The sequence below is a fragment of the Pyrgilauda ruficollis genome, unplaced genomic scaffold, assembly GCF_017590135.1.
Source record: "Pyrgilauda ruficollis isolate IOZ18807 unplaced genomic scaffold, ASM1759013v1 scaffold79, whole genome shotgun sequence".
Lineage (NCBI taxonomy): Eukaryota > Metazoa > Chordata > Aves > Passeriformes > Passeridae > Pyrgilauda > Pyrgilauda ruficollis.
Window position 1 is genome coordinate 3,719,705 of NW_024529821.1, and position 11,907 is coordinate 3,731,611.

The 11,907-nt window shown below is 62.5% G+C and overlaps 3 protein-coding genes across 7 annotated transcripts; all 3 read left to right on the top strand.

The window, feature by feature from the left end:
- ESPNL (espin like) lies at positions 1-3,711 on the top strand. Its single transcript, XM_041486992.1, has 2 exons — positions 1-2,051; positions 2,086-3,711. The coding sequence occupies exons 1-2, from the start codon at positions 1,827-1,829 to the stop codon at positions 3,370-3,372; spliced, it is 1,512 nt and encodes a 503-aa protein (XP_041342926.1). The 5' UTR covers positions 1-1,826; the 3' UTR covers positions 3,373-3,711.
- Positions 3,712-3,796: 85 nt separating this feature from the next.
- On the top strand, positions 3,797-7,606 carry KLHL30 (kelch like family member 30). 4 transcript variants are annotated; one of them, XM_041486990.1, is made up of 9 exons: positions 3,799-4,001; positions 4,141-4,570; positions 4,688-4,984; positions 5,066-5,234; positions 5,426-5,512; positions 5,735-5,890; positions 5,985-6,173; positions 6,708-6,853; positions 7,172-7,606. In XM_041486990.1, the coding sequence occupies exons 2-9, from the start codon at positions 4,211-4,213 to the stop codon at positions 7,421-7,423; spliced, it is 1,656 nt and encodes a 551-aa protein (XP_041342924.1). In that variant the 5' UTR covers positions 3,799-4,001; positions 4,141-4,210; the 3' UTR covers positions 7,424-7,606. The 4 variants fall into 4 exon arrangements, with proteins under 4 accessions (XP_041342925.1, XP_041342924.1, XP_041342922.1 ...); XM_041486991.1 differs by having other exon boundaries at positions 3,797-4,001; positions 4,141-4,984; positions 6,746-6,853; positions 7,172-7,313; XM_041486988.1 differs by having other exon boundaries at positions 4,141-4,984.
- Positions 7,607-7,854: 248 nt separating this feature from the next.
- ERFE (erythroferrone) lies at positions 7,855-9,846 on the top strand. 2 transcript variants are annotated; one of them, XM_041486999.1, is made up of 5 exons: positions 7,855-8,755; positions 8,849-8,957; positions 9,029-9,119; positions 9,212-9,290; positions 9,640-9,846. In XM_041486999.1, the coding sequence occupies exons 1-5, from the start codon at positions 8,153-8,155 to the stop codon at positions 9,715-9,717; spliced, it is 960 nt and encodes a 319-aa protein (XP_041342933.1). In that variant the 5' UTR covers positions 7,855-8,152; the 3' UTR covers positions 9,718-9,846. The 2 variants fall into 2 exon arrangements, with proteins under 2 accessions (XP_041342933.1, XP_041342932.1); XM_041486998.1 differs by having other exon boundaries at positions 9,600-9,805.
- The last annotated feature ends 2,061 nt before the right edge of the window (positions 9,847-11,907 follow it).

The window sequence follows — 11,907 nt, forward strand, 5'->3', positions numbered from 1 at the left end:
GTGCAGGACTGGGGGAATGGGAGCTATGGGACAGGGAAGGATACAGCAGTGGGAACTTGGGCAGAGGGTGGATAAGGCTGAAGAACTGGTGGAGAGGGAACAATGTGGATGTTGAAAATGGAGGAGAGAGGCCATCCTTGGTTGTGTCCGCACTGCTTTGCTCATCCTTCTGGCTATGCAGCTGGGAAAGGGAAAGGGAAGGGGAAAGGGAAGGGGAAAGGGAAGGAGAAAGGCAAAGGGAAAGGGAAAGGGAAAGGGAAAGGGAAAGGGAAAGGGAAAGGGAAAGGGAAAGGGGAGTCCCCCAAGACTCTCTGAGTAGATCCTGAAGGGACCAGTGCCTGCTTTCCTAAGGAACAGAATGAGAAAAGAGGCAGAGATGGAGGTTTAGGGCAGAACCTCCTCTCATACTCTTGCACACCCTTCTACTGTGGAGAGCTGAAATCCTGGAAGATGCTCTCCAGGCTGGGGGAGACAGCCCTGGCACAAGCCTCTGCCAAAGTGCTTTCAGCAAATTCTCCCCTCCTACAGCAAAGCATAACCTGTGCTCATGCTGTGGCTCTGTTGCTGGGCAGCATAAGGTTATCCTCCCCATGAGAGCTGGGTGTCAGCCTTCACTGGAGCCAGGGAAGCTTGAGAGGCTGACTCTGTAATGGATCCTCGCCAGCTAATCGGTGTTTATAGGCTTAGATCTGCTGCTTCTTAATTTTATTCCAGCCCCTCGATTGAATTTCTCACATGTAAGTGAGCCCCACGAGTCCATCCTAGCCATATATAATGGATGGTGGTGGAGGGAAAGAACACAAATGTGGCTGAATGCCAGTAACCGATGCCCAGGCAGCGGTGCAGCAGAACCCTCTGCTGAACATCCCCCACTGCCAGAACCCGCCCTCAGTGGCCCTGAGCAAGATGTTTCCTTTGTCCCCAGCACCTGGCCTGGGGCCGTGACCAGCCTCGGCCATTCTCCATTGGCCCCAAGAGGAGGACAAGGCTTGGAGCCAAGTCACCAAGCCACTATCTCCAGGAACGGCGCCAGTTCAACCCACTGAGCCCTGGTGCTGCCACTCGATGCCCCATCAAATATTAATACAATGCTCAATGCCTCCGTGCCCTGCCCCAGCACTGCAGGGCTGCCCGACCACTCCATCCTCCCCTCCTGCCCCATGTTGCTCACTGCTTCCCACACAGGGACTTTGGGGGTGCAGCCACACCACCCCTGGGTGTTCCCTGAGCAGGGCACGACAGGACCCAGCCCCCTTCAGCAGCCAGCTCAGCCCCCCGCAGCAGGTAAGATCCCACTGGAGCTGGGGGAATGGGCACCCCCATCCCCGAGGAATGCCAGCCTGTCACCCCAGGGAGCAGGAGAACGGGCTCGAAGCATGAGATGCCTGGAGAAGGGCTGGCGGCCATGAGGCGGCACCGGGCTCTGTCCTTGGCTGCAGGGGGCTAGCGGGCACAGGGATTCCTCAGCTCCGTCCTGTCCTCTGAAGGAATCAGATCCACCCGTGGCTGACCCCCGAGGAGGGTTCTCCCTAAGGTCCGGGGTGATGTGTCGGGTCACCCCTCAGCTGGGGGGCCCTGGCGGTGTTGGGGCCCACCTCCCCTTGCTGCCCTCCCCCAGGAGGAGGCCCGCGCCTCTGCCCCCAGCAGCCGCCCGGCCCGGCAGGGGATGGAGCCCGGCAGGTCGGTGCCGGCGGAGCTGAAGCTCCTCCGCAAGCCCTCGCAGCGGGCCAGGATCCCGGCGCCCTTCCTCGCGCACCCGGTAGGTCGCTGGCTCGGCCCGCGGCCCCCGGCTCGTCCCCTCGGCGGCCGTACCCCTTCGAGCCCCCATGACTCTGTCCGCACAGGACGGGGAGCCTGGGCCGGCGGGGCCCCCCAGGCCGGACCCCGCGGAGGTAGACGCGGAATCCCTGGTGCCCACGCACGATGAGCGGGGCCGGCTCATCCCCGAGTGGAAGCGGCAAGTGATGGTGCGGCGGCTGCGGGCCCGACTGGCGGACGAGGACCCGGCGGGAGGGCAGGTACGAGGGGCACGGGGAGTAGAGGGGGCGCGGGCTGTCGCAAGTCGCTGACCGCCTCTCTCCGCAGGATGCAGGCTCCTGGAGCTTCTCGCCCTCCCACCAAGCCGTGCTGGGCCCGTTCGGGGAGCTGCTGACCGAGGCAGACCTGCATCAGCTGGAGACGGCAGTGGAGAGCCTGCGGCTGCGGCGGCGTGGCGAGGTGTACCAGGGCGAGCTGCGGCGCCTGGTGCGGGAGCTACGCGCTCTCTTGCCCGCCCCCCTGCTCAGCATCTCCGTCCGCAGCCCCCCGCCTGCTCCGGGGCTGCCCCTGCCCCTCTGGTGCGGCCGCCTGGCCGGCGCCGTCAATAGCCTGGCCGCGCTGCTGGGCAACGCCGAGGGGGTGCAGGGTCCCCGCGCTGCCGGGGCCGCGCCCGCCGCTCCCTGCGCTCTCCCCGCCGTTCCCTGCGCTCTCCCCGCCGCTCCCTGCGCTCTCCCCGCCGCCGGCGGGCATCCCCGGGAGCCAGGGGGCAGCCTGGCGCAGCGGGAGATCCGGCAGTGCGGAGTTTGTGTCCGCAGCCTGCGCGGTGCCTTCGAGCCCGCCTGGGGGGCCGCGGGGAGCGCGCCGGCCGGGGGCGGCGAGGCCGAGGCCGCCAGCGACTCAGGCATCAGCTGCGAGGAGGCGTTTTCCGACGGCGGCTCCCCGCGGCAGGGCAAGGGGCCGGGGCCAGAGTGGGGCAGCTTGAGGAAGGAACGCATCGTGATGCTCTTCCTGAGCCACTGGAGACGCTCCGCGTACGCGCCCTTACGGCCCGCAGCCGGGGACCCTCGGGAGACAGCGGGGAGCGGGGCCCGGGCCGCGGCCCGCCTGGCCCGGCAGAGAGCGGCCATCCAGAAGCTCCTGAGCGGCTGGCGGGACGCCGCCTCCCGCCGCCCGCCGCCGCCGCCCCCCGCCCGCACCCTGCTCTCCCCGGAGCAGTTCGTGTCGGCGGCGGGGGGCGGCCCGGCCGAGTACGAGAGCCTGTCGCTGGAGCTATTCATGCTGGGCTATTTCCGCATCTTGGAGCAGGACCTGTCCCCCGAGGAGCGCCGAGGCCGCCACCTGCTCTGTTTCGAGGTGTTTGAGCAGCTGGGCCGGCACGGCTGGCGGGCAGTGCGGGCTTTCCACCGCGCCGTCATCGACGAGATCGCGGCCGGGCGGCGCGGCTGGCGCGACGGCTTCGACGACATCAAGGCACGGTACTTCGGGACTCCGCACAGCCCGGCCCAGCGGCCGGGACAGGCCGGGGAGGAGGGGGACGAGATTTGTCGCTACATCGATCGCAGCTTCGCCTTTTGGAAGGAGAAGGAGGCCGAGATCTTCAGCCTGGAGGAGTGATGCCGAGGGGCTCCGGAGGCCGCGGGCTGCAATAAAAACCTTCTCCGTTCTGTCCCAGCTGAGCGAGGCTTTCCGGGGCCGTGAAGAGAGCTGCTAAGCTGGGCGGGCCGCCTCAGCAGCCCAGCTCCCCTCTCCCCGGGCGGGTGTTTCAGGCCTCGGTTGCCGCCGCGTGTTTGCGGCTGAGATAAAGACCTATATTTATAGCGGCACCGGCAGTGCGGGCCGGAGGAGCGAGAGGGGCATGGCGGGGACCCCCTGCTGCCGATGGGGTGCAGGGAGGGTGCTGTGGGAGCTCGTCCCTCCAGGCTCGGTGCCCAGCCGACCCCTTCGCGAGGGGGAGGCTTTCCTAAAGGCAACGACCGAGGATGGGCGGCGGCGAGAGCTCTGCCCGTGCGGTGCCTTTAAGAGCAGGGAGCAGTGTCCAGGTGCCGCCTAAAAATAGCGGGTGCCCCTCGTCCCGGCTGATCCCGTGTCATGTGGCGTGTCCCTGCCCAGCGCGGGGACCGCGGTCCCTTCCCTCCCGGGGAGCACTGCTGAGAGCAGGAGCGACCGCGCCGAGAGGGCTCAAATCACTCCGAGAATCATCCCCAAAAAGCCGGTCGCCGCCCCGGCAGGGCAGCTGCGGCGTGGTGAGGAGAAAACGCGGCCAGCTGTGGGAGGGGGGTGTGGGCAGCGCTTGTGCAGCCGCCGCTGTCCGTGACTCGGGCACTGGGAAGGCGGGAGGATGTCGCGGCAGGGAGAGAGGGAGACAGCGTCGCCTTTTCCTAGCAGGGACACTCTCGCCTCCCGCTGCTCGGGCACTGCCCGCCTGCCAGGCCCCACGGCCATCGCCGGCACCATGGTGAGGAACATGGACGACTTCGACTTCTGCCTGCCTTCGCACGCCCAGGGCGTGCTGGAGGGGCTGCAGCAGTTCCGCACCAACCCCAAACTGGCCGACGTGACGCTGGTGGCGGGCGGGCGGGAGTTTCCCTGCCACCGAGGCATCCTGGCCCTCTGCAGCCACTACTTCTACGCCATGTTCTCCGGTGACTTTGCTGAGAGCATCGCAGCGCGGGTGGAGCTGAAGGAAGTAGACCCCAGTGCGCTGGAGATGCTGCTCGATTTTGCCTACACGGGAAAGGTCACCATCAACCAGGGCAACGTGGAGGGGCTGATGAGGACCTCCAGCCAGCTCCACTTCCCTGCCATCCAGAAGGTCTGCAGCCGCTACCTCCGGCAGCAGATGGATGCCACCAACTGCCTAGGTATCTGTGAGTTTGGTGAGAGCCACGGCTGCCCTGAGGTCTCCTCCAAGGCCTGGTCTTTCTTGCAGGAGAACTTTGAAGCCGTCTCTCTTCAGGAGGAGTTCCTGCAGCTCTCCAAGGAGAGGCTGGCTGTCTACCTCTCCAATGACCAGCTGCAGGTGCAGGAGGAGCGGAGCCTGGTTGAGGCTGTACTGCGCTGGGTACGCCACGACCCGGGATCCCGAGCCCAGTTCCTGCCGGAGCTGCTGGAGCTGACCCACCTTGTCTCGCTGCCTGACCAGTACCTGCAGAACCTCCTTGCCACGGAGCCTCTCGTTCGTGACTCAGATGCCAGCAAGGCCCTCGTCGCCCGATCCCGCACCATGGTGGGTACCCCCTTCCCCTAAATGCCACTTCCTGAGCCAGGAAGGAGGAGCCTGATGGTTCTGTCCTGGCCTCTTCATCAGGGGCAGAGTGGCACCGGTGCCCTGGAGAATCCCCCCACCCCACCACAGAAGCTGGAGGAGGTGCTGGTGGTGGTTGGTGGCCGTGTGCTGGAGGATGGTGAGGATGAGGAGAGGGGGCTGGAAATGCCAGCTGCCACCAGGAACTTTGCCTTCTACAACCCCAAAAGCAGTAAGTGCCCCCCACTTCCTCCAGCTCCCTCCGTCATAATTAACCATCTGTCTACCCCGAAGACACCTCTTGCCAAACTAGTGTCAGTTTAGAGAGACACTGGTTGGGCTGGGATGGGCTTGAAACAGGGGTGGCTTAAAAGGTGCCATCGCTGGCTGTGGGGTTCATTGCTTGGCTCTGCTGGGTTTCAGGGCGATGGATGGCTCTGCCCGACTTCCCTGATTACAACAAATGGGGCTTTTCCCTGGTGGCTCTGAACAACGATGTGTACGTCACAGGTCAGTGCCAGGGCTGCTGGTGCAGGGTGGTGGCTTCAAGGAGCAGGGATGGAGGACAGGGGACAATGACATGAGCATGAGGCACTGGTGTGGGGCCAGAGGCTCCTCTCTGAGCAAAATCCTCTCCTTACTCTCTGCTTGGGCAAATCTGGCCACGGGCAAGGAATACCCAGGGACAGCTGCACTTGGAGAGGGTGGCCCAGCTGACCTGTCTCTCTCTAGGTGGCTCCCGGGGGTCCCAGAATGACACGTGGTCAACGACGCAGGCCTGGTGCTTCTGCCCCAGGGACGGGGTCTGGCAGCCCATCGCTTCCATGCTGAGAGCCCGGACAAACCACACCAGCGCCGTCCTCAACGGTGAGATCTACGTCATCGGGGGTAAGGCTGCAAAGGGCCTGGGGGTGCTGCTGGGCTGGGGGTCCGTGGGTGCCCCAGAGCAGCAGGGTGGCTGCAGTGTCCTGTCACCCCGCAGGGACAACAGTGGACGTGGTGGAGGTGGAGCGCTACGACCCGTACAACAAGAGCTGGTGTGCCATCAGCCCGGCCCTCAAGTACGTGAGCAATTTTGCAGCTGCCAGCTGCTTGGGCAAACTCTACCTGGTGGGCTCCTGCGCCGTCAAGTACAACGCGCTCACTCTGCAGTGCTACAACCCCGTTCAAGGTGAGAGCTGACCCTGCTGCCACACCCCACCAGTGCTGTCCCTGGGAGAGGGGCTGAGGGGGACCCCCAGGCAGGTGACAGCCCTGGACTGCCAGGCATGGTCCTGTGGGATGTGAGCAGGTGCTGACAGGGTGTGGTGATGGCTGTGGTCCAGGAGCACCAGGCTGTTAGCAGCACAGACCCGAGTCACTGATGTCTGACACAGCCCAGAGCTGAGCTTTGGTGGAGTGGAATCTCTGGGGCAGTGGGATGGGGAGGCTGCCTGCCTTAGGGAGAAACTAACCCCCTGTGACAATGCCACCTTCTCAAGTAGACTCTTTCCCATCCCACAGCACCACTACAAACCACATCCCCACCCCCCACTATTTTTTATGCAAGATCCTTGACTGGGATGGGGACTGTGGTGCCCGTCTGCCTGGCTGGTCTGCCTCCTCCCTTCCAAATTCCCCCTGAAATAGCAATGCTTTTTTCAGCGACTGGCAGCTGCATGGAGAGCCAGGGGTGGGGTGCACTGCTAATGGCTGCTCCTTGCAGATCTGTGGAGTGTGATCACTTCTCCCTTCATCCCCAAGTACCTCTCAGCCCCACGCTGTGCCACTCTGCGCGGGCTCATCTACCTCATTGGGGATAACACCAAGAAGGTCCACGTGTACAACCCAGAGGCCAACATCTGGCAGAAGGTGGGATGTGGGACCAGGCATGATCAGCCTCCCAGGGATATGGGGATGGTGTTCCCAGCTGCTTCCCCTCAGTGCCAGCACCCCCCTCTCCCTCCTACCCGCTCATCCCTTGGTTCTGTTAACTCCTGCAGAGCTGAGGATGCCCCATTCCCTCCTCCCCTGCTCCCCATCACACACGCATGAGGCACCAGAGGCCCCCAAACCCCACAGAAAGGAAAGACGGGGTAGGGAGACACATCTGGTGGGTCATTGCCCTCTGTGGTGGGAGTAGGAGGTCACCAAGGAGTCCCTGCACATCTCACCCTGTCCCCCACACAGGTGCAGCTCCTACACACACTGCATGAGAACGGTGGGATGGTGGCACTGGGTGACCGGCTCTTTGTCACCGGTGGCCACTGGAAGGGCATGGACGGGGACTACCGAGTAGAAATGGAGGTGTATGACTGCACCAAGGACCTCTGGATGCGCGAGGGCTCCCTGCCCTGTCTCTGGCTCTTCCACAGCTCCTCCTCCATCTTCATGGACACCTCCAAATGGACAGAACCTTTCCAGGGTGACCATGGGTGGTAGGAGAGCCTCAGTGATGCCTGTCACCCTATGCAGCCATGGTCCCCTTTTTTCTGCTGCCTGTTCAGAGTGGTGAGTGGGAAGAGGAAAGCCCTGTGCCAGGCTGGCTGGGGCATCAGGAGCATGTTCTCCCGAACCACTGCAGGGAAAAGGCTTTTCCTTATAAACACGCTTTGGTTAATGCTCTCTTCTTTTCATTTGTGGGTTTGTGGTTTTTTTAGAACTGCATCCCCCCCCCCCACCAAAACCCTAAAGATGTTAGGGTATTTCAAGTCCTCCCAAAGTGTGGTTCATCCCACCAAAGCCTGACATTGCTGCTTGGGGGCAGCAGCCTGGTTTCTCTCCTGGGACACGCAGCACACACCCCAGGGAAGTGATCCATGGCCATGGTGAAGCAGCTGGCACCTGGCTGAGCCCCTGCCGGTGCGCTGACTCCCGCCCCAGCCCCGTCTCTGGCGGTGCCGGTGGCAGAGGGATGGGCGAGCACAAGATGAGGCTTCCCCGCCGGCTGGGCCCACAGCCAGCACCGCTGGACGGCTCAGCTGTTTCCCCTCCGCTTGTTCGGTGTTCTCGAAGCGTTTCAAACGCGCGGCGCAGAGGAGCCCGCGGGGCGGGGCGGGCACGTCCCGCTGCAGGCTCCCCGCGCGGCTCCGCTCGGCCCACGGGAGCTTTCCCCGGCGGGGCGGTGCCCGAGGGCAGAGGCCGGGGCCGCCCTCCCGTAGCGGCGGCGGGATGCGGCTGCCGGAGCTGTGCCTGGCGCTTCTCTACGCCGCCGGCAGCGGCAGCGGCACCGAACCGCCGCGGGCAGCCCGGGAGCGGCCGCTGGCCCCGGGACGTGAGGAGCCCGGGGCGGCCCGCGTGGATCCCCGGCAGGCGTGGATGCTGCTGGCCGGGAGCCCCGGGAGGGGCAGCGGCGATCGGGGCCGCGGCGGCTCCGGGGCTCACTCGGCACCAGCGGGCCCCGGCTCGCCGGGAAGAACAAGCGCGGGTGCGCCGAGCGGGAGCGGGGCCGGGCCCGAGGAGCTGCTGAGGGAGCTGCAGCTCCTGCTCAGAGGTACCGGGGTGGGGACAGCACGACAAGGCGAAGCAGGGCTGGGCAGCAGAGCCAGGAAAAGTGATGGCTCCCTTCCTAACGTCAAACTCCGGGGGGGTTCGGGGTCAGGCACGGCAAAGATGTGCAGGACAGCTGGGGAAGGGCGTAAGGAGGAGGAAAGCAGCAAAGGCAGCCCCCAGGCCGGGGCCCAGCGTCGTGTGGAAGCAGCCTTCCATTGCCAAACGCGAGAGGACATCGCTGTGGAGCAGAGGACGTGGCAGGAGCTGGGGCTGTTCTACATTGTGAGTGCCCAGCCTGCCCCTTTTCCCCGTCTGCAGGGGCACCTGCCCTGGCACAGGGACTCCTCCTCTAACTCGAGCCGTTCCCTGTGCCAGCCTGAGAGGGAGAGGATGTTCCACCGTGGCCCAGGGCTGAACCTGACCAGCGGGCAGTACACAGCCCCCCTTGCAGGATACTACACCTTCAGCACCACGCTGCACATCGGTGAGCCCTCGCACAGCCCCGCGGCCCTGCCGGGGCAGGCTGGGATGGCCTCACCCCCTGCTCTGTCCCAGCGCGCAGGGACCTGCGGAGAAAGAGGCAGGGATGCCGAGGGAGCCGCCTGCGGGTGCTGATCTGTGTGCAGTCCTGCTGCCAGCACAACAGGTATGGCCAGGGCCGGGGAGGGGGCTAGTAGCCCAGCATCGCTGGGAAAGGAGGGGCCTGCTCCTCCCACTACTGCCCTTGCTCTTCTGCAGCCATCTGGAGAGTGTATCCCGGCTGGAGAGCAGCGGGGACCTTTTCACCATCTCTGTCACAGGCACCCTTTACCTGCAGGTGAGTGGGGCCAGCTCCACTGGGACAGTGCTGGGCAGGAAGGTGTTTTCCATGGCCCGAGCCCAGGGCTGGGCATCAGGTCTGCCTCAGGTGACCTCCAAGCCCCAAAACCAGTCAGGGCAGAGCTCTGCTAGGGCACTATGGCACAGACAAAGGCCTGTGCTGCTCTTTTCCCAGAAGGAAGGGTAGGGGCAGCTCCTCCAGCTCTTGGTTGCTGTGTGCAGGGGAGAGCTCTCTCCTTGGCCCTGCCAGGCCATGCCTGGAGCCCAGGGGAGGTGTCCCGGCCCTGCTAATCCCTCTCTCCCCCAGGCTGGGCAGTATGCCTCTGTTTTTGTGGACAACACGGCAGGCTCTCCCCTCACCGTTCAAAGTGGCTCCGATTTCAGTGCTGTGCTGCTGGGAGTGTGAAGAGGCTGAACCATGCTGAACCTGTGCCGGGAGCAGCCAGACCCTTCCCTCTGCTCAGCACCAAGCCTAAGGAAAACCATTTGCTCATGCAGGAGACTGCAGTCTGGTCCGATACTGCTCGTGCTGCAGAACCGGCTGAAGATGGACAAAAGATCATGAAGATGATGATGATGATAATAATAAAGCAGCCTGAGCAGGACCTAAAGGCATTCACTTTTATCTAAAGGCTAGGCCTAGAAGTTTATCTTGGAAAACACTGCTGACAGTGGCAGCAGATGGCTGCCTAGGGCTCAGCTCCCACCGTGCCCGCTACAAAGCCCCGCATGTCCATTTATTCCCTTAGTGGACTTCCCTTCCCTGCCCAGACTCACTCTCAGCAGCCCAGGCCAGATCATGCATTGCTTTAGCTCCCTCAGAGTGTGAGCAGAGGGTTGGCTGGCAGGAGCCAACATCCTTCACACTGACCATCAAAGCAAAGTCCCAACAACGCCGCACGTTGGATTGAAGCAAATTCCTGCCCTGTGACTCTCCAGAGCAGGCACTCCCTGCCTGTGGCACAGGGCCTGGCTGTGGCAGCCCAGATACAGCCCAGCTCTTTGCTCTGGCTGTGATAGCTGCCTGGGCTCAGCAGGGCCGCAGGCCTACGTGACGGAGCCGGGGCTGCAGCAGAAGCACCGGGAAGGCTGAGCGTTGGATTTCCGAGTAGCACTTGGTGCTGGGTAAGTGGTGCCAGCAACTCTGCAAGATAGCCTGAGCTAACAGCCCCACCTTCTCCCAGGGATGTCCCTGGCCCTGCCTGCCCTTCTCCAAGGGCTGCATCTCCTTGAGGAGCCTGGTGAAGGAGCTGTTAATGCAGTAGTTTAGATAGGGGTGTTTGGGTCTGGAAAAGGGGGGAGGCTGAGAAGGGAAAGAAAGTTACCTTTCTGAAATTTGCCATCAGTGTTTATTTTGCCACAAACAGAAGCAACTCCATGCTACTCTGTCTGGGCTCTCCAAATTTGCCTTTCGAGAGTAGAAACAGGAGAGTGTGCTGCTAACAAGGCATTCCCTGTCAGCTCATCCTGCACTGCAGCCTTACATCAAAATACACAGGAATGGCTGGGGGCAGAACAAGCTGGCAGAGGACCAGCACTACCCAAAATCTGTGCCAGAGGGCCACTTCCTTCCTCAGTGCTCTGCAGGACATGCAGAGAGTCAGTGTGCACCCCCAGACTAAACCCATGAAGTGTAACTCACTACTGCTGGAGCAGAAATAGAAGGTGGTCAAGCCACCTGTCCCAAACAGGACAGCCATCATGTGCTCCAGCAAACAACCCAGGAGCTGGGACCAAGTCCCAAAGTTCCAGGGATACAGAAAACAGAAAGGAGGCAGGGAAGCCTCACTGCCCTGCACAAAACAGCAGGCACCACCCTGCCCTTGCCCCCCTCCCATGGGACTACAGCTGTGCCTCATCAGAGCAAGGAGGCAACCACAATGCACACCCCTCAACCCACCTCCCTCCCTGCCCCCTCACACACAGGGTGGGAAATCAAAACTTCAGGGCTTAGGTAGCTGAATCCATTTAGCTTTCACTCTTGTCATTTGGTCTTAGGCCAGATTTTCTCTGGAAAACAGCACACTGACTGCAGCAACAGCTGGTAGAGGCACTGAGACAGGATGAGACACCAGACACTAATTAGTACCTAAAACCTGAGATGCCTTCTCCTCAGATAGCACAGAGCCTGCCTGCAGCTCAGCTGCCCTTTCACCAAGTCCATTTGGTAAAAACACTTTTTCCAAAAAACATCAGGAGCAAACTCCAGCCACTTTTTCCATATCAGCATTGTGGTAAAACTACAACACGTTCTGCAAGGACAGGGCAGGTATGCTGCTGCTCTGCAAGGGGTGTTTGTGTCCCTCAGCTGCAGGCAAGCTCACAGCCCAGCTTCAGAGTCAGATTTCCCACCCAGTGTGAAGAGGACAGCCCACACCACATCCCAAGCTGGTGGCCTGGAGCACCTCACAGTCTGGCACAGCCTGTCAGAGTCCTGGAACTCCAGACTCTCCCAGGGTCTTGCACACAGCTCAAGGATGTGGACAGCAAACTGTCCCATCAAACAGCTGGCAGAGCTCATGCCCCCAGACACCTCCTGCTAGCACCCCTGCCAAATGAATTCACCGCCTTCGCCAAGACATTCAACCCTAGCACTAAGTGAGCTAAGCCTGTTA